The 27,064-nt window shown below is 39.9% G+C and overlaps 1 protein-coding gene across 1 annotated transcript in view; it reads left to right on the top strand.

Moving 5' to 3' along the window:
• SLC49A4 (solute carrier family 49 member 4) overlaps positions 1-27,064 on the top strand; it is a 63,508-nt gene that overhangs the window by 22,706 nt on the left and 13,738 nt on the right. The window contains exons 3-7 of the mRNA XM_065070529.1: positions 9,485-9,753; positions 15,721-15,850; positions 20,863-20,971; positions 21,600-21,667; positions 26,600-26,727. Of these exons, the coding sequence (XP_064926601.1) occupies positions 9,485-9,753; positions 15,721-15,850; positions 20,863-20,971; positions 21,600-21,667; positions 26,600-26,727 (704 nt within the window). The remainder of the gene's footprint in view (positions 1-9,484; positions 9,754-15,720; positions 15,851-20,862; positions 20,972-21,599; positions 21,668-26,599; positions 26,728-27,064) is intronic.

Below are 27,064 nucleotides of genomic sequence, written 5' to 3'. Positions count from 1 at the left end.
AATTTATGTAAATTATATAGAACATTAAAAAAAGATGTTATCAAATTGTACCATTCCTGAACTTGTACCTCCTTCCCTTCCCTGAAGGTTACAAGAGCATAGCTACCGCTTTTTGCCTGCATTTTGTCCAGTCCTTTCATTTTTCACTACTGCTTGGCACTGAGTGAATATTTGCATATTCACTGAGTGAATATTTTCATTGGGCTCTTTTAGAATTTTATTATTTTATCCTAAACGTTAACATTACTAGGAGGCCATTTTTTATAGACAAAATCAGGATTGTGTTTTCCCCCAACAGAACACTTCATATTTCTCTCATATTCTGTGTTTGTGAATACATTTACACACAGCTTAGGTCTTACATGTGGTTGTAAAATAATAAATTGGGCAAAAAGCTATATGAACTGAAATGTAGAAGAAGGAAATAAATGATGAAGTCAACCCATAGCCATAAATCTGTGACTTTTAAGACTGTGTGATGTAAGACTTCTTTAAATGTTTTGAAAGACAGGATAATTAAAGACATGGAAGTAAAGGATGTAACATAATTTGTCATTTGTATTGAATATATTAATTAAGTAATTTATTGGAACTTAGTATGCTGTGGGTTGGTAGGGTTTGGCCTTTGCATTAGATTTCACAACAGAGAAGTAGTTATTGAGGACCTTGAGTCACGGCTCCTTGACAATAAGTATCATTAAAACATTTGTTGGGAAGTCAACAAAACAATAATGTGGAGAATGACAGTGGAAACAGGAACGGTTATTTACCAAGTCATTTACGGGCAACACACGGGTAATTGGTAGCTCCTGTAAAAGGGCTTTTTCTTTAATAATATCACTTCTAAGGATTTTGAAATTTTTTGCCTACTTTTAGATGTATTTATATTAACTTCTCCCTTTATGGTATTTGTAGATTTGCTCTTACTGCATCTTTAGTACATTCTTTTATCCAGTTGCAACCTAGTTTGTATCAAGTATTTCATTCTTTTTGGACATACTCTTTAACAGTTCCACATTTTCCTGTTTTCATTTCTGAAATCCTAAAGAGTGACATGGGATCATCTCATTATTTGTCTTTTCTGATCCTAAAATGACCATGACCCACTGTTCTCATGCACAAAAACCGCGAAAAGGCACCTCAGAAGAGGTGATTCAGTAAAGAAAGGACATATTAGGACTCTCATATGCCCTGGCGATACTGAATGGACTTCTGTGTTCAAAAAACCACTCCAAACTGGAGCAGCTGCGGAGAAGAGGGATTAAAAGGGAATGAAAAGAGCCTTTTAAGAGAGGATGGTAGAAGAATCTCCCTGTAAAACTTTAAGACAGAGAGTGATGCACGTTGTGTCCTCTCTAACTCACTGAGGAAGAGAAATGTAAGAAGTGTTTAATCCAAAGCGTGGTCCTAAGAGTAAAAAGGTGAATAAACGTACCTGTTTGTACACCGTAGCTCAGCGAGGGCCGGGCAGGGTGTTTCGAGGTGGAGCTCTTGCCCGCCACTGATGGCACTCGCTGGGTTGTGCTTCGGCTGCAGCGCTGGGGGGAGCGTGAGGCAGGTTAATCTGTAGTATCAAAACAAGAAGTAAGTGGAGGAAAAAGGAATATTCACGGGTAGGTTCTCATGAGGAATATTTAATATTTATAGACCTGTAACTTAACAGTTTAGCTTATTTTTATTACCTTCACCAGCTTCATTTTGTATGCAGGCTTTACCTTTTAACTTCTGCTCCGAATCTCTTATTTTAGGAGAGCAGTCCTATGAGTTGTTTCTAAGTGGTGGCAATTTTTCCTGCTTTGCTTCTCTGTGGATGGTAGTGGTGGTTTCGGTGGGTGATTAAGTGTCTCCCTGTCCGCCCAGGGTCCCGCCTGCCCCTGCCCAAGCTGCACATCCCGCAATGCACCAGCAGCCCCATCAGCGCTGCCGCTTGAGGGGCAGCCAAATCGGCTTCTCCTTCAGCTGAAACAGCCTTAGTAGAAACAGGGGACAGCTCTGACAGTTTTGGTGACATATATGCTTTCTTCTTGCTCCTGTGCTGGATTTTGGCTGTGGCACTGTGTATGTCATCTGCCTGGCCCAGCGATGGAGGTAACTGCTGAATCAACAACTTATAGAATCTGTGTAAACTCTTAGAGGGGTAAATCCATTAGATATATTAAAGGAAACTCTGAAATCTCAGAAAGAGCTTGATAGTGCAGCAACATTTAATGGGCAGCATTTCTACAAGGCCTCAGCTACCGTTAGCCTGTGCGGGAAGGGAGAAGAATTTATAGTCTTTGTGGGATTTTCAGCTCAGTCTCATATAATGGCAGGTGTTACTCTCATCTGTAGAAATTTTTAATCACATTGAGCTCTTTGCCTTAATCTTGTGGCTGACATTCTGTTGGCTAATTTCTGTCCTTAAAGAATTCATATTAATTGAATTTATATCGAAGTTGCTGCATTATAATCAAAACCCTCTTGCTCTTTCACTGAAAAATTGTGCAAAAGAATTTTAAAAAGGTTTTGTTTATCTCATTCCCTAATTCACTGTATCTCCTCTATGTTCCTATTCTTTTACTAAAAAAATCCTACTTAGGGCCTGTCTTATGCTGGATAATCTCCATCAGCTTTCTCCCGTGGCAGCCCTGGTAGCAGCCTGTCCTGGTGCCTTTCTCTGATAACAGGTTTCAGTGCATTTTGCCTCATTAGCCCATAATATAATTACCTGCTTTGTGTTTACAGCAATGCTGTTTATCTGGGGTCTGTTCATATTTGATGAGTGTGTCCTCTGTTAGTGTTGCTTTAAAGATGTCTTCTTTTAATAATGGGTTTGTAGAGTGGGTTAGCTTTACAGGAAAAAGAACAACAAAAAATACCCTTTTAATAAAAGAAACCCTTTCAATTAAAAAAAAAAAAAACAACACCAAAAGGAAGCTTTGACTTCATGAGCCCTCATCCTTCAAACCTAGATAAAGCTTTAAATGAAGAAGACTGCTTCTCAGCCATGTGACAGCTGTGATGGCCACACAATAACGTGGTGGGATGATGTGAGGACGTGAGTGAATTTGTCACCGTAGGGCCAGGGGTCTGGCTGTACCCCCGCCTCGTTCCTTTGCTGTGTCAGGACGGCTGACGGAGAGGTCAGGGGCTTGGCCTGAGGCTGCCGCTGCCTCTCCTCGCAAATCCTCGTCTCTCTCTTGGCAGGCTCTCAGTAATAATAGTTTCAGAATAACTCTGTTTTCCAAATGCTTTTAAATCTAAAACTGAAACTCACTGTTTTTCAGACCGTTGCAAATGTGTTTGCTGTTTTCCTTGAGAGTGGGAGAAAACGTGTGAGGCTGGGGTGCCTGGGAGATGCTATGGTCCTTTCCAAGTCCGCTCCCATAACGAGGTGACGGGCTGTGCCGAGGCCATGGTTTGTAGAGTGGGTGCTGTAATCCCGGTTTCTGATGAAAATGATCAACAGTACATTTTCAAAAGTTTTTCTCTTTCCTTTTTCACTTTATTGCTGGAGATAATGTACCACAGAGTGACTCAGGCTTTCTGCTGGTAATAATTTTTCTTACTGATGGGGAAAAACAGCTTTAAATTATGCCACATATCAATGGCCTCATCAAAAACAAGCTAAAAAATGCTAATGGCCTCAATCCATGAGTATCCAGAAGGCATAAAGCTTTTGTAGAATAAATATATAATTTAATGAAAATATTGAAAGGAAGTAGGTTTCCATGAAATTAATCTTTCAGAATGTTATTTTTAATAGATTAATTCATTGCTTTACCCAGAGGTATCTTTCTTTCTAGTCCTTTTCCAGACATAGAGTCTTATTTTAGGTTATGAACAGGACAGCATTTGCATCAGGTTCTGCTCATACTCAGTAGCAGTGAATTGCTGTAAAGCATGAACTTGACCTCCCTAATTCTTTGTCTTAAAGTGCACCTGAAAGGTTTCCGCTGAACAGAGGGTTCTTTTGTTGTATTTAGTTTTGTGGGTCTAAAGGAAAAGCTTTAAAGTTTGCTAGTAACTCAATTGTGAAAAATTGGATGTGGTTCTTTACAAAACTGGTATCAGTTCTCTCTGAGGTATAATGAATCTCCTGATGTATAATGTAGCTAGGTTTCATATTCCTTTTCCTGGGCAAGCAACTTGCATCATACATCAATGTAGACGCTCTAGAGTAGGAGGTATTTACTTGCTTTGTTTCCATGTAGAGAGGCTAAATTCAATAGCACTTGAAAAGCGCTCTGAAGTCTTCCACTGGAAGGATCTCTTTCATTTGCTTCCAGTAGTTCCCACAATGAGCTAATAGTTATAGAAACTTACTTGTCTTCCAAATTAACAGGCATTGAACAATCCACTTCTTTCAATAAATGAAAATGTCAGACACGTGAAAGAAAAACCAGCCATCCATTTCTGTAAAACATTAACTTCTTTATCCGGGATCTCTTTTTTTGCGGTAATTGTTAGGATCAGCAATTAATCTACTCAACTTTTCCAGACGAAGAGGCATGTTACAGTGCTCACATCGTGCTGCAGCCTCCCAGCGCTCTCAGCAGCTTCGGTGCCCCTTACACTTTGCCAGACAGCGGCAAAACTGATTTACCAATTTTTTTTAATTACATCTGTTTAGAAGTTTTATTGGTGACTAAGCCATCAATTTTCATGGCAGTGAGGAGGAAAAGTGTAGTAAACGTTTCAGGGAAAAAGCAATCAAACAGACATCTACACGAGACTCTTGAGATGAGCTCTGCTCCCTCCTCGGACCCTGAGGAACCTAGTTTCCCAGGCTGGTGGAGAAAATCCGCGTTTAGAGAATCAGAGCACCGTGCTGGGGCTGATGGCCTCGCCCTTCCCTAGGTCGCCTGCCAAGGAAAAGGTGAAAATGCGCTTTCCACCCTGTTAATCAGTGTTAAAATACTGAACGACTTCTCCAGTCCTAGCCTTCCCAAAACAAGTTCAATTAACACATCGTAGAACTGAGCTTTGGAGACTTATTTTAGTGTTAAATCCATTGTATTAGAAGTAATTTCTTGAGTAATTCTTTTTCCCTCTACCATTGCCTTTGTTTTCCTATCTGAGTACAGAAAATAATGAGATTTTCTTTGACGTAAAATGTTCCTAAGTCTAGGCATGAGATATACTGTGGTAGATACATTAAATGTCTGGGTTTTTAACACAGAAAAATGTTTATGTAACACAGAGCTTTTTAATAGCTTAACAAATCCAATACCTGACGGGACTGTGACCATGCATGAAAAGTTTCAACTTGTACACGGAGAAAAAGATAAATAAAGCTGACTGCAAATGGAAGCTCTTTCCCATCTTAACTATACAGTATTATCATCAATCACTAAAACCTTTTTTCTGTATAATTTTTTTTTCATACCCGTTTGCTCAGGGATATTGTAATTTCAGCATTTATAGCCTTACTTTGTTGTTGTTGTTGCCTGTTAGGATATTGCAGCAGTGACAGCAGGGAGTGAATAAAGCAGGTGTAACCGTGTTACTTCTTAACACTCATATAATATATTCTTTCAGGGAAGTGATGAAAACCATATAATTTAAGTTATTTATAATGTGGCTTGACAAAAATTTGGAAAAGAGATGACAATATAGTACAAAAAGAGTTTTTCTTCTCTGCTGCTGCATTTGAACCATCCATTGTTTTATCTTTTTGCAATTCAGAGGCCAGTTTGGGAACAAATGTGACTTTTATTTTGTGCAAAGCAGTGGGGTGTATATATATATATATATATATATATATATATATTTATACACCTCTGTGTATTATTTTTTTAATATATATAGATAGGTATATCCATAATGTAAATGTGTAAGTTATCCACTACTGTGATGCTCTGGCACATGACATTTCACGCTGGCATTTACTACCAGTCCTCAAATAATTTTTATGTATTTTTTTGGTAAAGGGCTCGTGTTCATCTCCAAGTTTGACAGAACACACAAATTCATTAGCGCGGAGGTCAGGTGTGCAAAAACCTTGAAATTTCAAAATGAGTTCCTGACCTGCCTTCTGGAATGGTTAGAAACAAGATATTTTGGGTAGATGTTTATTTCCCCACTTTTGCTTTAGGCTAGAAAGTCATCAATTATTTTGTAAATCAGGGATGAATTTCTGGTGTCGTTTTGTCCAGTTTTCTCTTTTGTGATTGTGATTAAAAAGCCTTCTACTCTTGTGTTATTTCCTATTATTTGAATGCAATAACTTTCTACTCTTTGATACCTGAAAATAAGTAGATCATGATTATAAAAATAATGCGTCTGAAAATAGAGCAGAGCTGGTTAAATAACAGATGAAAATTGCCCTGTTAGTGTAATAAGTCTGAAAAATACTTTCCCATCTGTGTAGAGTCCTGTGCTAAAGTTCTGTTAGCCCTTTTCTCAGGGAAGAGAAATCTTGTTGTGCAGAATGAAACTGAAGTTGTCACAGGGAAAAAATGCAGTTGCTCTTTGCACCTTTTCGGCAGCAGAAACAAGAAAATCGGGGAGTAACAGAAACAAATGTCTCTTGGTGTTGGAGCAATTTTTAGCACTGGTGGTGTACAAGGGGAGACTCCTGTGGTCTGTGAGAGCAAACTCTAGCATGGTGACGATAAGAGTTTGTAACAAATAGCAAAAAGCCACCAGAACTGTTGTGTTCATATTTCTCTGTCAGATGGAGCGTCTGCTACACGCATTTCCTGGAGCAGCAGCTTTGTAAATGCACCGAATCGTGATTTGAATCTCTCGTCCCTGTCTCTCCAGGGAAATGATTGAAGGATGTGCAGAGGAACAATGCAAATAATCTTTTCCTCAGGAAAAAGTAGCTTAATTCAAGCCAATATTGAACACCAGATAAAATAAGATTTAGACTGTTATCATATATAGACGCATTTGAGGTAGTAGTCTGTATATCTGTGGCAATTTAGTCTGAAAATAGTGTTTATTAACCGCAATATGTTTGATTTGAAAAATTAAGCAATATAAAGAGATGCTTTACCTTGGATGATAATGTCGAGCTTGGTAAATGCCAAAAAAGTAGACGGAAAGGCAAATCCATTGGAACAGGCAGGGCAAGGCAGGAGGACACCGACAGAGGAGACCTACGGTCAGACAAACATTGTCTCTTTCTTTGGGAAAAAAAACTCAGACAGAAAAGTAATGTAGATTTAAAGTTCTGGATTAACGTACTACTGTCTCCCTTTGGATCTGCAAAGTAAAATTAACATCTGTTATTCCCTTGACTATAGAGGTCAGTTGTAGACCGTTACTCAGATGGTGGAGTTTGATAGACATAACCAAAATCTAAAGCTTAAGTACATGAGAAGAGTATGTATGATTGTCACAATATATAAATTGAGGTTTTTGTTCAGTAATTTGTTTGGTTTAGTTTTTCTTAAAAATACCTTTCTTCTTCTACCAGATGAGGCACCTAAATGCCCATAGGTGCTGCAGAACTATTGTACTTTTTTCTGATTTTAGTGAGTTTTATTTGCCCTTAGGATTCCAATAGAATAGGCATACTTGAATTAAAACAATATTATCATAGTAGGATAAATGAAGTGTTAGTATGGCTCTAAAAGTTATTTTGTGGTAATGCACTTTTCCTAAAACACGATAATAAACCCACAATTTAAGTATTAAATTCACTCTAGATCAAGAGGAAATACTAAAATAAAATTTTTAAATGTTTCAATTGTTACCTCCTTTGCTACTGAAATGCAGGTGGTTTGGGGGATGCGGCATAGCTCTGCGAATCCATTGGAACAGTTTAGGATAAGTTTGAGAATAACTTATTGTAGTGAGATAAGTAGAGCAAAAATACCGAAGTATGCAAAGTTACCTTGGTTTGTCCAAAGTACGCTGACTTGGAGAGCAACCATAGGGATTCATGTAGGATCTCCTCCAGAAACCTATACCAGAGCATTATTTAGATAGTGCTTTTTATTTCTTTTCAAAAAAATCATTTTGTTTTATTGGGGAGCCCAGTTTAACAGACATTAAAAAGGCCTGACCAGGCCTAGGTGATGTCCATCTGAAGCGTATCATGAGCAAATAGTAATGAAATCTATCCTCGCTACGTCAACTTTGAAATAAAGAAAAAAAAATAGAAAAGGTAGCAGTTGCTTATATTTAAGAGTGGATATTACTTCTGTCTCAGCTCAGAAAGTGTTTCTTTCAGATGATATGCAATAGCTTTTTCTTTTCTTCTGTATATTTTTATAAACATGGTTTAAACATTTGATTTCTAATCCACTGAAAATCAGTAGCATCTATTCTTTTTTGTTGAAAGCTAGCTTGTTAATTTGATAGAGAGTCTGTCAGCATTTCTTTTGCATATTTTATTCCTTTATGTGCCTTAAAAAACTACTACTACACTGTGTATCATTCAACCATTTGTGGCTTGAAACATTGCCTAAATGCTAGCTTATATTTCCCCATTTTCAGGCCGTAGCTTTTTGTGTCTGACAACTCAAGTCTTGCAGCAATAACAGCGAGTTCCTGCTATGCTTAGAAAACCACCACCAATTTGAAAATATCATCTGCCACCATTTTATTGTACAATGGATAGATCTGCCTTGGAGGGTTGCAATGTTGTGTTTGACTCGATAGCTCTTTTTTAAACATGAGGTTTTCATATAAATTCCAAAATGGTTTTGCCTTTCACGGCTGATCACATCTTGGAAAAGTCAAAGTGGAAGGTTTCTGGCTGAGTTCCACATGTAGAAGAGCCTTCAAAAAGTCCTTTCTCTATGTGTTCATTGTACTAATATTAAGCCAAAGTTTTTAGAGACTTGAGTGCTTGGAAGTATTATCTCTGTTCTGTCACCAGTCTTATCTGTTAAACCCCAATGAGTGTGAAAAACGAGAAAAATCTGGGTTTGCTCAGCTGTCTCAACAGTATGTTGAGAATGGCCAGATTGCTGGAGAAGATGGAGAAGGTTTCTCTTGGAAACCTCAACAGCCCGGCGTCCTCATCTGTAGGCACACAGAGCTCATCGGAGTGTGTAAATAAAAATAAATAATGCAGTGAAAAAATATGCAGAGTGTTTTGCTGAAATGTTTCAGTTTTGGATCTGCCATAACTAAATTAAATATTCTGTTGGAATTCATGCAGACAAGGGGTCAGGTTTAAGATGTTTGTCATTTCAGGCTTTCCTTCTACGACACCTTTTGTACTTTTATATCCTATCACGATACCTTTTTTTCTGCAAAGAAAGTCCCTTTAATTCCCTCTCCTTTCCTGCTTTGAAGAGAACATTTGCTTCTCCATTTATCTGAGGTAATGAGAACAGAGGAGCTCTGGATTCTTCAACTCAGTCTAATTGGGCTTCTTTTAGTGTATAGAATATCCTTTATTTGCACAGGACTTTCATTTCTTTGTGCAGTCTCTCCATCTCCAGCACTCAATATCTTACATTCTCTTTTAATTTAAAAAAAAAAGGGGGGGGGGGCAAGCAATTGTCATCCAAATGACTATGGTCGCTCATCTCTGTTCCAGGCTGATTCACGGAGGGCAGCTGCTAAATGGCTTGGCGGGGCCAACTGTGATGAACGCGGCACCATTTCTTTCCACAACGTGGTTTTCTCCCGATGAACGTGCCACAGCAACAGCCATCGCGTCGCTGCTCAATTACCTGGGCGCTGCTGGCGCCTTCCTAGTGGGACCTCTCGTAGTGCCATCTCCTAACACAACATCTCACCTCCCACTGGCATCGCAGAGCAACACAGAGCACATCAAGGACCGCATTGAGGCTGTGCTGTATGCAGGTGTGGCTTAAAAATATATATATATATAATTCTTTGAAAAAGAGAACAAATTATACTAAATTTACATACTTTCGTGTGTGTTTGGTACTTGTGAACCACTACCCTCTAGTGGCTGGTTGGCACACAAAACAGCTGCTGACATGGAAAGTAATGAAGTGGTAAAATGTTGTACCATCAGAAGGGTTAATGTTTTTTTTTTCCCTTTTGTGTAGGAAAGATTTTAATATGACCTTTTGCACAGACTGATTCCAAATGAAGTGTTTCAGTTGTTTGTATCAGCTGATCTTAGAAGAGCCTGTGCTTTCCCTGGGCTTCCAAACTGGTTTTTGCATCTTGAATTTTCATTAAAAAAAAAAGGTGTCCATGACAGGTTGGGGTTTGTTTTCTTTTGTTTCTGTAAGGATGGAAGTCCAGTAGTCTTTCAGAGTGAAATTATTTCCTGCATTCAATCAGCCTCAATTTATGACTTGCATATGTCTTTCAAATGTGATTAGATCATTAGTATTTAAGAACGTAACACTGAAACTGAAACTCACTAGATTTTGTTTTTAACTAAAACCACATAATTGCTATGTGGTGAGCATTTTCAATGAAGCTTAGTGGAAAAAAACACTGATATAAAATTCATCTGATATAACTTAGATTTCATGTCCTCATTCTTTTTCATGCAGTGACTTCTGTGACTCTTTGTGTCACTTATAAAAATTATCAGCAAGCTTTAGGGAAAAAGTTGATTAAGTGTCTTAGGAGTCTACAGTCTGGTTCTTAGTGGACATAAATTGACATAGCACTAAGAGCAGCTGAACTTTACAGTGTCATAGCAATTGCACATTTGGAAGTGTTTTTCTCCCCTTAAAATTGCAGCCTCTGAAATTCAGCCAGGAGTTAGCCCTAAGTATTCCAGAAGTCTTAAATTATATATAGTGTGTAGTTTATAGGCAGGTTTATGGAACTGAGTGAGCTGTTTGTGATCATTGATTCCTGGACATTATTTTTATGGAAATTTTGTCAAGTTAATGCTCTTGTTGGGTGAGGACCACTTCACTGTTCATCTTAAAGAAAGTGTAGTAGAAGTTGGATCACTATTTCAGCAAGTATTTTTAATTAATCTTTTTACTGCATTCAAATGGTTTGGAACAACAAGGAAATTTGGGGTTGGTCAAGGCATTTTTCAGAAGTGTTATGTTAGGCTCTGAAAATCTTACGGCAGATGAAAACAGACAGTGTGAAAGGAGAAATGAAGGCAAATCAGCTTTTGTCCTGAGGAGAGGTACATAAGGGAAGGAGAAAACGAGCAATAAGAGCAGCTCTCTCTCTGCAGATTTTCCATGGAGGGAGAAGAATTCATCTGCCTAAAGGAAGTAGAGTTTTGTGCCTAAAACCACTGTTTTGGGTGTGGTAGCATGAGAAATGTAGCTTTCAGCGGCCCATGAGATTCACTTGCTCATCTGTTCTCTTCTGGGAGGTTTTCCTAAGCATTTTCTTCAGAAACTGTGATCGATCTTTCTGGCCACCAAGGTTCTGAGCTGTGTCTTGCCTGCCCTGTGTCTCAGCACAGCTCTTGCTGCCTTTCTGACCCAGCAAGGGTTTGGGATCATCCTGTAGATCTGTTTGGGATTGGTCCCAGCATAAGATGATCCTACAGCAGCTCTTCAGTTTTCATCTGTAGTTTTTACTTAGTATTTCAAAGTGCTTTGAACAGCGATGAGTTTCATTGCACAACTGCAGTTGTAGTTGTGTTGTATGGGGTGCATTCTTTCAGGATCTACAACCCCTTTTGTTCTTCAGACAATGAAAAGGAGCTGGTTCCTGAACCTTACTGGCCTGCATTGAATGACGGTGATGGTGGCAAAATGTCCAACTGGTTTTAAATTGGTAGGAACTGTCAAAGAGGAGGTTGCTTTGAATCCCTCCTGGGGTTTGTCCTGTCTCACCTCAGCCCTGTTTCCCTGGATGTAGAAGCTGGGTCCCTGCCTCACGGTAGTTGTACAGCTCTGTTCTCCTGTGGACCAAAAAATAACCAATAGGTGTGCTAGGGTATCGTTTGTCCCCTTAATCATCTGAGCAGAGAATGAAGCTCAAATGAAGCTCAAATTGGCTTCACGGGTTACTAGTAAAGGTGTTACAGAATGTGGCAGAACAAGGAGTTGGATCCAAGTGTCCCACTTCCCCACTCCTTTAGCAAGTACTCAGGCTTGGTATGACATCTCCTTTCAGATGCTGTGGGAAAGCCAGTTCTATGGGATAAGCACTCTGCTAACTCCTAAAGGAGTTGTGTTTGTGGTGGAGCTTGTTGTTTTTGTGCGAGGTAGCTTTAGATAAGCAGCCTCCAAAAGTTAGGTGATGACTTTTAAAAAGACGGCAATGATGTGAATTGCTAACTTGGGATCAGTAGCATGCCAAGAGTGTGCTAATTTTCCAAGGACTTAACCTCAAACATGATTACGAAGCAATTGCTTATAAACCCATTCTGAAATTGCTCAGTTAACTCCACTCTCTTCTGTGTTTTAATAAATTGCTGTTCCTTTATCTCAAACATGGACTAAGAGCTCAGCTGAATTACCACAGCCTCTTTCTGTGTCATCTGTGTCTCTGCACATTTGGATTCACAGCTGAAATAGTACAGATATAGCAAATTGGGATTGAATTGTATTACCTGAACCGCATAAGGAAGCTTGAATTATTCTGCACTGCAGCCAGAGCTTTTAGCCATGTGCTTTCCTAAATATCAATGTGAAATCATTCTTTTTATTTATTTATTTATTTTGTTTTTTAAGTGTGTGTGTGTAAAATGCCCTCATTGCCTCTTTACATTTTGGGACAAGATGTGAAGGAGGGTTTCCGGGTTTGGGTAGGTTTCTATGCTATGAGTAGCCTATCAGAAGGAAAAATACTTTGTATCGAGGAGGCTCGTGCCTCTAAAACCCACTTGGGGCTTACCTGGGCATGAGGGTGCATGCTTCCTAGGTAAAGATGCAGGTATCTTTCCACATTGATGTCCACAGGTCACTGTGGCATGGTATTCAGATTGCTTTTCTGAGGCATTCCAGATTCACTCCTCAGCAAGAGATATACAGAACTGTCTTTCTGCACACTAATTCATGCTCGCTTGCCCAATTCCAAGGACTTTGCTGCATCCATTGCACTGTTGAAAAGCTGATATCTCCTGTGGAAGAGCTCCTCTTTTGTGGCTTTAGCTCCCTCTGTCTCAATATTGACCTGTTTCTTACCTTTTCTCTTTTACTTACTTTTACTCCCTACTTAAAATCTATAACTTGTCCTGGGAATGTATTTGTATAGTCTGGTAAAGTAAATGGCGATGGAGATAAAGGTTTGAGTTTCCTACTGAAGGAGGAATGCAGCGTGTGAGAAGTCATATGTATTTGGCAGTATCTGGACTTTTGATAGAGATGCAAGTGTGATACACAAAGCTAGGATGGCATGAAAGAGTTATACTTTTCAATAGAGGCAGCTGCTTTAGTTTCCAAAGTGAATTCCACTCTTTTATGCATGAGGGCCATGCTTGCAAGGCAAATTTGTTAGCCTGGAAAGTATAACACTGGGAAACATTAAAGAGTTGCAAGAAGGTACTACAAGGACTGCATGCTAAATGGAATAATTAAAAAAAAAAAAAAAAAGTGTTGCTATACTGCTCCTACTGCAGCAATTTGACTGGCAGGAATCTTGAGGAGACCTGTGGAAGAGGCCCCAGATAGGCACCTGCTATAAAATATTACCGTGATTTAAAAAAAGTTATGAACATGTCTTACATTCTTTAGAGAAAGACCTAGCTTTCCCCTTACAGCACTGCAGTATAATGAAGTATAATTAAGTGAAATAATAAGCACCTTGGATAAAGCCTGTTATGGGTTTTTGTGGTCACATTCTTGTTGGCTATGCCTGTCTGCAGTCTGAAATCTCCCTGTAATACGTGATTAAAGTGTGTGTATGCATGTACATATGTATACTTGTAAACCTGTATGTAGGCCTAGGTGCAGGAGAAGGGAATAAACGGCTTTTGGCGAGCCCTGCATCCCTGTCCAGTATCATCCTGCAGTGACAGAGCATCTCATCCCTTTCTTGGATCTGGGACGATCAGTTACAGCTGGTTCTTTATTCTCTGTTCATGGTCTCAAAAACAATGTACACGAAGATAGAAAGGAATCTGTTTTCTGGAGAACAGAGGAGATAAAGTGAGAAGGTCTAGTTAAAGTGCCCTTAACCCTTGAACAAGCAATTAAACCTCAGCAAGAAAAGAGACACTACATAATTCAAAATAGATCCTTTAGTATTTGATCGTGAAGAATGGTATTGTCACATTCCCAGTATGCCTTCAAAAGAAAATTAGTGTAGACACTTTTTCCATATACCAAATGGGAGCATTCATTTCCTTCCCCATCTTCAGCTGATCCTTTTAGACTCCAAGTGTTATTTACTTTTCAGTTTCCTGAATTTATTTTCTTCTGGTTTAGCAGAAGAGCTGGCAAAGTGCCATGTTCATCTTGATTTATTAAAAAAGAGAAGAAAAAAGAAAATGAACGCAATCGAGTATCCAGCTCTGCTGGAATTTATTTGTGGTGTCAGTGAGCACTTCTTTGTTATAAGATCACAGGTTCTTTTAAGATAACACACTTCAGCTATACATTTTTCTCTCCAGCAGCAAAGAATCTCGTTTTCAAAGGGGATAGGAGAAATATTGGGATTGGGGACTGTGGAGAACATGATATACATTGTAAAAGGCCTGTAAAACAAATTAATTAGACTGACTGTGGGTAGAGTTGTTTATCCTCAGAATGTCAGATCAGGGGGCTTACTTAGTATTTTCTGTGAAGTGCTCATCGCTTTGCAGATCCAGGTCCAAATTTCTGCTGTGAAATTTTTCAAAGATCTAGAATACCTGCTGCTGAACAAGAGGAACATCTGCAAACAGCTGCATGCTTTCATTTTTCTCCCTATTACCAATGCTTTTTCTATTCCTGAGCCATGGCTACTACTACACTTTTCTCTTTATATTCTGTTGCCAAGTAATACTGTTTGTGTCAGAGGTGCTGCCTTGCTTGACCTTTTGTTTGCCTTCATAGAATCATAGAATAGTTTGTATTGGAAGCGACCTTAAAGCTCATCTAGATCCAACCCCCCTGCCATGAGCAGGGACACCTTCCTCTAGACCAGGTCACTCAAAGCCCCATCCAACGTGACTTTGAACACTTCCAGGGATGGGGCATCCACAGCTTCTCTGGGCAGCCTGTTCCAGTGCCTCACCACCCTCATGGTGAAGAATTTCTTCCTTATATCTAACCTAAATCTCTCCTCTTTCAGTACAAAGCCATTACCCCTTGTCCTATCACTACCTGCCCTTGTAAAAAGTCCCTCTCCAGCTTTCTCATAGGTCCTCTTCAGGTACTGGGAGGCTGCTGTAAGGTCTCCCTGGAACCTTCTCTTCTCCACATTGAACAATCCCAACTTTCTCAGTCTGTGTCACAGGAGAGGAGCTCCAGCCCTCTGGTCATCCTGTGCGCCAAGTAATAGTCTTTCCATTCCCTGGGGCTTCCCCAGTTCCATCTGTTTAAAGTCTCTAGCACGCTGTTACCTGAACTGTGTTACTTCCATCACAAGGAAACATGGCCAGATTTTCACAATGCAGTTCTCTTTAAAGAGAAAAAACAAAAGCTTTCGGTTTGCTGCACTGAGTTCCCATGTGTGAGCCCATTGCTCTGCAGCTCCTTTCACTGGATAGACTGCCAGTATTACTCCATCTCATTGATTCTCCATCTCAAATTGAAATCTTGCTTGGAAAGGAAAAAATAAATTCTCCTTTAAGTTATGGAGTTTTGTTGTTGAGATCAGTAAAGCACTCGTGGTGGGATTTATGTATCAGAGGCGGGCTGATAACAATGCTGTACTGAAACAAGGCTTTCAATGCTAACATCTGTTCTCGGTTTTGTTCTCCTTTGCCCTCTTGTTTAGAATTTGGAATGGTTTCCCTGATATTTTCCGCAGCACTGGCCTACTTCCCCTCACGACCTCCATTCCCGCCCAGCGTGGCTGCGGCGAGTCAGCGGCTCAGCTACAGGAGGAGCTTCTGCAGGCTCTTAAGGTAGGTCCTCACTGGGTTTCCACTTCAAAGCAGATCAGCACCTAAATAAATAACACCAAGTGTGCTTTAATCTTCTCATTTAACAAACAAGTTGGTTTGTAGTGCTTTTAAGCAAAATCAAATTAAATATTAATGCTGAGACATAAAAGGATGCTAACTGCTAAAAAGCAGACATTAAATTTTAAATCGTTGGGTGTATCTCAAGCCTTCACGCCAGAGTCCTTCAGAACTAACACTGCTTTAGTCATCCTGTTAGCATGGCTTTTCTTATGCAGTGCTTCTGTTACATCAGGTTGTACAAGAGTGTTCACAGTGTGTGTACTGCTAGGTGTAAAATAACAGTTAACAACACTGGACATAACTGATAAGCTGCTTTCTTCCATGCTTATTATATTGGAATGAATTTGGGGTTTGCTTATCAAAGGAGTATCCAGCTGCTTTCAATCAGCCATGGGAGCAATGAATGGACTAGCTGAGACTATTATGCAATCTATTAAATCGCATTAATTGTATGTTAAAATATGAAGTGGAGAAAGGAGAAGTGTCTCCAGGTGGGTTTCTGGACAGGTTCAAAGGTGAGTTTCCTTTAGATTTTTGTGTTAAAAAAAAAAAAATATATAGATATATATATATATAGAAAGTGACATCTCCAGCTTTGCAACTTCCCTCACTTGAGTTCTTTTGGTAAGACACAGTCCCGTCCCCCTCAGTGTTTGTAGCATGTCTGTGGAAGGGGAATCTGGTCTCAGAGGAACAGCTGGAGTGACTCTAGCATTAATGGTGAATAATTGTGAAGGGCTGTGCCCTGTACATGATACTGCACAGATGAACTTTCTGGGACAAAGAAGAACTGCTCCTATCGTGTGGTTACTCTTGCTGTAATTGTTTCTTGTTGATGTAGTGATAGGAGCTGGATCTGCGTACAAAGGGCTGCTTGAAACGTGATAATTGTGGAGCTTTAGGCATTTGGTTATTACAGACCTATTGTGAGCTGTACTTTCTAAAAGTGTATTTAGAGCCAGCAAAAACAACTCATCCCTTGTCGTCATTGGGTTTTTTTTTCTGTTGTTTTTGGAGGCATTTGTTGCAGTTTGGGGGAGTAAATACTTGACAAGATGCTTAATCCTGTGTGTTCATCCTGGAGCAGACTGGCTGTTGGGAGGTGTGAATACAGCTGGCTGGTTAGTCGGCAGAGTGACCTGTTCAGGATACTAAAAAATTCACAAATCCCATAAGGACACTTGGCACACGCAATAATGTTGTTACGCACCCAAGCTGGTGTGTGGTGAGCCCCTGCCTGAGGGCTGTGTTGTAAAAATGTTGCTGTTGGACAGAAATCCAAACAGCAACTGGCTCCGCAGGTGAAATACAAAATTTCTGTTGACAGTACTTCATTTGGGAGCTTTATAACCCTCAGATTGCTTGTTCAAAGTGTTGTAAACAGTGAACCTGAGATACTGGTAAGGTCAGGAGGTAAACAGCAAAGCTGTCTTACTATCAAGCATCAATGAAAGTTAAGAAAACAAACTGGACACTTAAATAATAAGCATAGTTTATAGTGTCTCCAAGAACCAAGAGGTTTTTTAAAATGCAGTTAGGTAGATCATTATATCTCCCTTCCCTCTGGTCTTTATGCGTTCTTCCATGCAAGCCCGTATCAGAGGCATTTCTTCATTCCTCTGTGCATGAAACAATCAACAGTTCATCATTAAACCCACTTATCTTGAGAAGCCTTTCAGCAACAATCCATCAAGCAAGGGGGCTTTATAAAAGAAAATGGTATCTGCCGTGCTTCAAGAGAGATCCATCATCTGGTTCATTAGGCTTCTAAGATCTGTTGCCTGCCTAATCTAGACTTCATAATTCTTGGCACAGAGAGTCTTTCTTTTGACTTAATGGTGTAGACTGAAGGTGATCAGCTGATGAGCACCAGGAAATCATGATTTCCCCTTTATTGCAGTCTTAAGCTCTGGTATGAGAACTGTGTGTAAGACATTTGGGATGTGTGTGAGCTGGCGGGCTGACCCGACTCGGCACCAAAAAACACTAATGAGAATTGAGATGTTCCTCATTTCCCCGTTCTGTCCCCCAGGCTGAAGTTTTATTACTTCAAAATAAAGCTGCGCAGCATAACTTTACCATTGAAGTCATTGACCTTTTTCCTTGGATGCCAAGGGGATCTATCGCATCCTTGCAGCTCCCACACTCCTTCGTGTCTTTGGGTCCTTGAGCAGTCGTCTTCATGAGCTGCTTCTTGCAGAGTCATATTATAAATATCTTCTTAGGGTCAACCGTTCCCTGTAGGCTGGTTTTTTTCAACTTGCTTAGAAACCTGGTTCTTCCTTCTGATTCGGAGGATTCCTGCTTCTGACAGATTGTAACGATTAGCTGATCTCTGGTTATCTCCTGATAGCAACTCTCTCAGCCTGCAGTGGGAGATGGCAGATTAGTCATGGTTTGGGAGCTAAGCCCAAATCTTTTAACAGTCTATCACTCACTGTGACATGTGTAGTTTGAATTTCCGTTAGAAAAAGTATGGTGCCCTTTCTCAGTTTCTTGGGTGAAGCAAATATGACTTTTTTATTTTCATTCCTATTTCAGAATATGCCACAAATTCTGAGACAAGTAAATAGTTGGTAAGTCTTTAAATCTGCATTAAGAAAACATGTAGTGATTTTTTAAGTAATTAGATGCTTTTAGCTGGTTATGTGCCTTTTATATTTTCAAGGGACTATGTGAGCAATTTTGACATTTTGTAATAGGGTATTTGTGCATCATTATTTCTTTAATGAAACTTCAATATGACATCACCATCCAGTGATGGAAACTGCTCAAAATGTGCCTGATGTTAACAGACGCTGTCAAAGTCATTCTGAACATGGCACCTGACTTTGACGGGGCTCCCCTCTGAACCAGCCTGTCTCATGGATTTTGGTGGCATTTTGCAGCTTTCTGAAAAATCAGAAGAAAAAGCCAATTTGTATTCCAGCAGAATGGTTTACCAGAGACTGATGCTGATGTCCTGTCATAAGGGCTGATATGATGGAAAACAGTGTAGGTTTTTCTATTTCCAGTGGAGCAACTGCAAAATTGCAAAAACAAATACAAGTGACTGGAGCAATGAAAAGCGGAGCTGCTACTTAGGATGTATGTTTCAAATAGCTTTAGCACTTAATGTAGTCAATGCTAGTTATTGCTGGACAAGGGGACAGAGTGGCATCTGATGATCAGTGCTGTTTTGTCACTGCCATGCAACTTTCTCTTGGTCACCTTATTCTGGAGCAGCCTCTGTCACTGCAGGATGTCGTGACATGGCTGGTTCTCTAGTACTGGGACTAGAAGTTGGACATGGCACAGAGCAGCTGTCCCACGTGGGATCCCACCCAAAGCAGCTCTTTAGTGAAGGTGAGGTTCAGATAGCCAAAGATTTTGAATATCAAGCAAGTGTTATTCTGGAAGAGTGCATTCAGACTTGTTCCCTTTTGCAGTCTGTGACATGGCTGCATAATGTCCATGCAAAAAGGGCACGGACTTCCCTTTTTATTTTATTCTACAGAAACTGAATTAGCTTTTACATATCAAATAGCAGCAGAAAGCTTGCCTTAATAGATGCCAAGTTGATACAAGATAGACTAGGATAAGAGTATGGTAATATTAAAGTAGGAAAAAATGTCAGGAAGACAGCAAATGCTTTAGCATTCAGAGAAATACAAGCAGTGTGTGCAAGAGCTGAAAGTTTGGAAGTTGTTTTTCTTTGCATTAAAAAATAAATCTGACATGAAAGATATTGAAAGAGAAGGATATGTTCATGTGATAGAAATGTGTTATTCAAGAAGAGGATGTGTGAAAAAGAACAGTGCAAAAAAACACTGGCTGGTGTGCTGTGCGTGGATTTTCTAGGGGAGTACAACAGTGAAAGCTGCAAACCTCTGAGTGTTTTGGAGAGTATTTGAAGCTTTTTCCCTACCTCTTGGCTTTCGTGACTGTGTGCTATCAAATTGCTGCTGCATGCCAAAGAGCTGGCACTGATCCGGATCAATTTTATATAAATTGTTTGGGAATGGGGGGGAGCCACGTTTTGTGGTTACGCAGATATCCTGTGGGATAGCCTTGGAATCACAGTGAAATCTCTTAACTTTAAAATATCAGTGTTGCAGTATCCAAAGTGTATTTTCTGGTTTTATTCCCAAATCGAAACATTTTCAAGGAAAAGTTGGATGTCTCTTAGCAAAGATTTCGCATTTGCTTTTGGTTTTGGTGGGTGGGTGGGAGAAATTGGTAGTGGTATTTGTCTGCCAACTCCTGTTTAGCTGTGTACAATGGAGATGATGATACAGCTTTGACTGCTTCGTCTTCACTGAATACTAAAGGTTGAGTAATTTTAATTGGGAGGGAAAAACAAATGCATTAACTATTTTGAGCAGAATATTATACTTGTGTCTGTTTTTTGACAGTTCAAACTATCAAAATTTTCCACTCTTGCAACCGTACCCATCTCATTCCCAGAGCTCACCCTGCCTTTCACCAAAATGAAGAGAACTGAACCAATTTTGGTGTTGTTTTTTTGTTTGTTTTGTTTATAAAAGTACAGTTCAAAAAGTAGGAATGTCTGATTTTATTATTGAAATATGCCTTTTGTCATTTAACTTAGTGCTTATTGTTCCTAAGATGCGTTTAGGTGAAAGTAGGCTGCCCATGCAAATGGAGAAGAATTGCTTGTGGAAATGAGAAACATATGAGCCCAGCACGTTACAAAAATCTTTGAACTACATGAAGACACCGACTTTTGTATTATCCCAGTGCTAAGGCAGTAACATCTCAGCCACTAGAATTTCGGTGACATGGCCAGATGCCTGTCTTGGTTTTCCTGGCTCAATTCTCCTTCAGACCTGTGCTATTTTTCTCAATGGGCAAAATACAGATTCTAGGGTGTCATTAACTGTAGCAGCTAATCTTAGTGCAATTTCTAGTATATAAGCTGCAGCTAATTGCATATGTTTTGTCTTCAACAGCAATTTCCGATTCTTGATGATTGCTTTAGCCTACGCTATACCATTGGGTGTTTTCTCTGGCTGGTCTGGTGTTCTGGATTTGATATTAACGCCAGTTCATGTAAGCCAAGTAAGTATCTCCTGGCTGATAATCAGCAGCTGTTTTGTAAGTGGCATGTTTTTATTTTGTACAAGCACACAATTTTATCAGGTTTTTATGATATTAGTACATACAGAGTGCTTTTCTCCTGAAATTTTAAACAAAATAATCTGTAGCCTTGGCATCCCAAACTGTCACGATTCTCACTGCTGCCTTTCCACCAACGATGTGTATTTTCAGAACTGTACACACTTTTCGACAAGAAGGAAGAGGCAGGTAAACAAACAGGAGTATCGTTGGCTGCTGCACCTCTAGTAAAAGAAAATAATATTTACCAGGTGGAAAAGATGAAGTGGGGAGAAGAGGATTCTAAGCTTTTGATACAGAGTATTATTAATATAAAAATCCAGAGGACATTACTCAGATTCTGTAAAGAGAGGTCACATTCAGGGCATCGGCTACTTAGCCATACTTTCTTGTAGTGAATATATTTCCTTTTGAATATCCTAGAAAAATTCAAATTGCTGTCAGGGGCTGTTGCCAGCAGTTTGCAGCTCCTGCACACCTTTTTTTTTTTTTTGAAAGGAACATCTTATCATCTTATTTTCTCAGCTTTAACACATTTCTATATGTTTTGTTGTTGTTTTTTTCTTGTCAGGTAGATGCAGGCTGGATTGGATTTTGGTCTATAGTTGGAGGTTGTGTTGTTGGCATAGCAATGGCAAGGTAGGAATAATTACATGTCCTTTTCCATTTCCTTAACTGTGATTGTCATTTAGCTGATCTTCTTAATAACATAACTTGTTTTCTCTCATCTTGTAGATACTTGATATGGAAAAAGCATTGTTCTGGGGTTATGATGCGTTTCTTTTAAAGCAATGATTTGTATATTCCATGCTAGTGGTCACTGGGGGTTGAGAATTTCACATGTGTGTGGCTCAATTCAGCAAGTCATACTGTTAGTCCTGACCAGAGCTTCCTGTATGCTGCTTTTAAACACAGTTCTTGTGAATTCAGCTGGCTGGTAGCAGAGAGAATCCATTTGGAAAGCATTGAGAAAATTAGTGTCTGTCTCCTTCCATCAACACTTTTGGACATATTGATTCCCAAAGGAGTATTTGGAATGTAGCACAGGCAGCCTGCCCACAATAATGTTATATTCCTCCACAGACAGATTAGCCTGGGCCCATTTTGGCCAGATTTCTGAATTCCAGTATAGCCTATTTTAAGTTACTCTGCCATAGGCAGTATGGTTATACCTACACATTTTATATAACCAGACACAGCTCTCTCTGGTCATCATGAATGCTGATGATAAGGGGAGCAGGAAAGCAAGGAATGCCCATCCAAAAGGATGCCGCTTTCTTTTCATTGAGGTTCCCTTTAAAAAAAAAAATAGGTGAAGGAAGGAGAAGGTCTTTTAGGAGGTACTCGAGCAGTGAGTTTATAAAATTGATTAAAACCAGTTGCATGTTCCCCTTGCATTGGGACATCTAAGTGCCATCCTGGCTTCTCTGTGTCCAACTCTTCAGACTCCAGCTCTGCAACAAGCTTAGCGCAAGTGCTGGGGTCTGTCATCGTTGCGGTCACTGTGGGACTGTGGACCCAGAGAGGCATCTTTTTAGGACAGAAACTGCAGCTCTCTTTTTTTTTCACTTGCTCTGCATCATCAGAGTACACGATGCATTAAGAGATGTGAGGTTTCTCATCCTGACATTTTGCAGGCTGCCTAGCAACTGCGGCGGAGGGAGAGGAGAAAACTCCTGACCTAGGGAAAAGGAACAAACACTTCCCTCCCTCTGCTCCAGATGCAGGCCGAAGGACTAAATCTGTTGAAACAAAGTTTACACCCTGGTTTCCTCTAAAAAGAGTTGCTTTTGATTAGCTAAGCTCAGAAATGAGGTTTTGTCTCCAAGAGAAATAGATGTTTAAAACCAGCTGCGGTAAGTGAGAGAGATGCTGTAGCAGGTTGCGTGCTGAAGCAGGTAGCCTACCAGTTTGATCTTTTTCCATCATGAGTTAATCTCTGGTATATTTGCAACATTGCAATAGTAGAGGGGCACCCTTAGCAGCTCGCTTAACTTTGTTACGAGAGAATCTGCTGACTCAATGCCAACACGCAAATCTCAACCTTTATGGTAGATTAATTTATTTAGTGTGATGCCTAGGTTCAGTTTCAGGAAATGCTGACAGGCTCTTTAACTGCTTCAAAATGGATTTCAAACCTTGTTGAATACCAGTATTTTGTAGCATTCGGAGCCTTGCTTTTGAGTAAATTAAAAAAAATACCAACAGTCCATCTCCAAATATGTCTTTCTAACTTGGGCAATGCTCAGTTCAAACGGGAGGGTTTGCATACAGAAAGGGAGGGAGGAGGTGATTTGTCACTCCTGATGGATGACTCTCCCTCCTAGGCCTATTCAGCATTTATCTGTGTAGGGATGAATCAATGACGAGTCTGACTGTAATCTGCTGAAAGTTGTAATTAGGAAAATTAAGTAATGATTCTTGTCAAAGCTGACAAGTTGATGTATTTCAGTGTCAGAACTGTGATTTGCCAAGCAAGCAGCTCTCTCCCTTAACCATCTCTCAAGAAGCTGTTTGTTTTTGGTTTGGTTTTCTTACTAATTTTTTTTTCTGCTAATTTATCAAAGCAAAATAGGTGCAATTTAGGAATTTGCTCCTTCAATTTTTGTCAGTGCAGATTCTACCATTTAGAACTGTAACAACCTGAGCCTTGCTCTGGAGCATTTGGTCCTGCACATCAGAGTATGTGTTAAATCATCTGTATTTAAAGTAATGCTCAGTTTGGAAATTTGTTTCTCTATCTCATTTTCAAAATGGTGCAAGTTTTCCTCAGCACAATACATAAATCCTCCTGCTCTCCACCCACTGATATCCCAGTTGCTGTGAACTTATGTATGTTTAGCTAATTTGTGTGATGCATTTTTATGATTGAAAAGCCTGGGCTATTTTGGGCAGCTGGCAGGTGCTGTACCCTTTGCTGACAGCTTTCAAATGGTACTGGTTTGAAGAAAAGCAGTGTCAAAGAGCAGCATTTCATATCATTGCATGGAAACATAAATCCATTCCCTTTTCTCAGATTTTTTTTTTTTTGCCACATTTGCTAATGATCATAGATATTTCTGAGGTTTTGTCCTCCACAGCTCCACTTTTCTTCCTGCTTTAAACCTGCAGCGTAGTCAAAATGTTGAAACTTTATGACATGGTGATAATTTCCTTAGCAACAGCCAGTGTTGTCAGCAACGCGGGTTTGTGATTTTAACTGTAGGATCCAGCCTGGGGCTGGATTTGCGGGGCTGCAGGAGACTGCGAGCAGCAGTAGGCTCAGAGGTCTGTGTCTGGGTAGGTGTACACCTTCTCTCCCGGTGTGCCTGCTTTTTTAGCAGCTGCAGACATCCCTTTGCATGCTACATGATGAAGAAGGATTTAAATAGAACGGAGGGTTTTGAAAGCAGATACTGGGGTCAGAGGATAAAAATGATTTCTCTCATTTTTTTGATTGAAACAAGTATTTTGAAGAGTTGACTAGATATACAGTTTTCTTTATTCTCCTGTAACCAGACAAGAAGTGGTAGTCCCTCGATTACCAAGTTCAGGCTAGTTTGCTGTGTTATTTTTCCCCATTATTTCTGTTGCTGGCTGAATTCAGTAGCTGGATAACCCTATAAGTTTGTATTTGACCCTTCTGGAGTCCTGTGATATCTAAGAACTCCTTGGAGTGCACTGCTACAACTGACACCCCAACCAGGGTCTTTGTGTCAAAGAGAGTTGCAGCTGCTCAGTAAAGGTAGATATTTGCTCCACTTAACTATCTTGGATGATTTAGTTGCGGATCATCCTCCCATCCCCACGTATCCCTGGCGGTAGGAGAGAGATGGGAGACCCCCTAGAGGTCCCTTCCAGGCCTGTTGTCTGTGAGTGTCCCTCTCTGAATGCTGGTATTTCTCACACTGTTCCGTTAGATGGAATATACATAAGTGCTCTTGCCTGTAAGGAGAGGGATAGTGATGTTTGCCAGCAGGCAAAGCGGGGACTCTCTGTGGAAGGAGCGAAAAGTTTGTATTTTGAGATGCTTCTGAGAAGCTTCTAAAATTGCTGATTTTGACCCCAGTGATCCCAAAGAATAATTAAAGAAACTGGTAAACCACTGAGAAGAAGTGATCCTGATTGCTAGATGTGGATTGTCAGAAAAAAAACAACAGTAGCAGCTAACCTCTGGCTGTTAGAGATTAATGCATAAGCCACTTGAACACTGCAGTCGTAAACTTTTAAGATTATATGCAGCATTGGTCTTCCTCTACTGCTTATTGAATTACTTGCTGCTAAATTCAATGTGGAATTGAAGCACGGGGAGAATCCAAATAAGAGGAAAGAAGTGGGGGTTTTATTTATTTTTTTTATTGGATTACTTGTACATCTCCTATGGTGTATGTGTAGAGCGAGGCTTCCTAGTTCTTAAAATGTTGGTAGCATTATCTGTTTCATCAAGTAAGCTGTGCGGTATCTGCCTGTAAGCTGATGTTTGTAAGGGGAGAGAAGGCAGTTTGCTGAACAGATGGGACAGATTTCGTCATGGACCAGCCTAGATGGATCGTGCTGCCGTTAGCCTAATCGAGGTAGGAGGCTATGAGGGCAGAAGACATTCTTTAGACATACATACCTAACCCATCTGGCCTAAAATCGCGTCATCGAAGCAGGAAATTATAGAAAATTACTAGTGGATAAATGACACTGCCTTTTCTAATACATCTTTTTTAGTAGCTGTGCTGAAATCCCTTTTGAAAAGAGCAGTTGCACTGGTAATTGTGCCATGTGAGCACTGCCCAAAGCATTGTGTCTCCTTGAAAGAAAAAAAATAAAAAAAAGATGAAAAAAGCAGTTGTACCATCAGGTGGTATAAAGACCGTATTTCCCTCTGTGTAACAGCCAGAGTGCCCAAGGGCTGGTGGGGCTGTCCTCCCCCAGCCTCTCCCTGGGGCTTGAGGAGAGGAGGGGCACTGAGCTCTTGCTTTCTGAAACGTTTCAACCCAAACCAGCCACCAGCAGTGACCCCCCGTGCAGAATTCCTCCTTTGCCTAAGCCACCCAGAGCTCCATTGCCAAGGCATCCAAGGGTTCAGAACCTGTTCCTTGTCATCTTCTATCTAGGGATTCTGGTGGTTCGAGTTTTGTCATTTCCCGCAGGAATGAATCTTGACACTTAACTGTGTCCTGAATGAAATGCAGCAGCCTCCTCACATGCTAATTGAGCAGCGTGTCTGCCAAGGGAGACTGGCAAACGCTGACAAAACAGCGATGTAAGTAGTGGTGTGATGGTGTGTCCAACAAATGCAGAAGGAAAAAACAACCCTTCCTGTATACCAAGTGTTTTCAATTCATGCCTTGAGAATTGTTCTGGTTTGGTTGTTATTTTCTGACAGCTAAAAATTCTATGCCTCTTCAGCTTGACAGCTGGAAATATCAGCCTGCTATAAAAACACCTTTTTTCTATTTCTGAAAATGAGAAATGGTTTTTAAATTGTTTTTATAGTCTCCAAAAAGTTTAATAGGATATACTGAATTAATTGTCAAGCATTACATTTAAATAATATGAAAATCAGCATTTATACTGTTCTGATCTGTGTTTTTATTTTAGATTTGCAGATTTTATCAGGGGCATGCTGAAGTTTATACTGCTGCTGCTTTTATCTGGAGCAACATTAGCATCGACCTGGTTCACTCTCACCTGTCTAACTACTGTCACTCATCTGCCTTTAACCACAGGTAAATTCCTATGATTTATAATTGCTATTGCAGGCAAATATTTGCAGTCCTAAGTTAACTACCTTATAACCTGGTTTGGTATCTTTAGTAATGCAGCAGTTTATCAAGACAGAAAAAAAAAGGTTTAGAAAAACTCTGGAATCTGAAATGTCTTTACCAGCTTTAAATAACTTCATAAGAAGATTAAAAACTACAAAACCCAGTATTAAGAACACAGAATATACATTTGAAATTGATTTGGGGACTGAATGATTTTCTGATTTGAGTGTTTTGGAATAAGAGAGGCGAGAAATAAACCAAGAAAAATCAGATGAATGGGAGTAGTGTTGCGTATAAG

Source organism: Columba livia, chromosome 7 (assembly GCF_036013475.1).
Source record: "Columba livia isolate bColLiv1 breed racing homer chromosome 7, bColLiv1.pat.W.v2, whole genome shotgun sequence".
NCBI lineage: Eukaryota > Metazoa > Chordata > Aves > Columbiformes > Columbidae > Columba > Columba livia.
The sequence above is the reverse complement of the archived record's forward strand: the minus strand, read 5'-3'. Positions and strand labels throughout refer to the sequence as shown.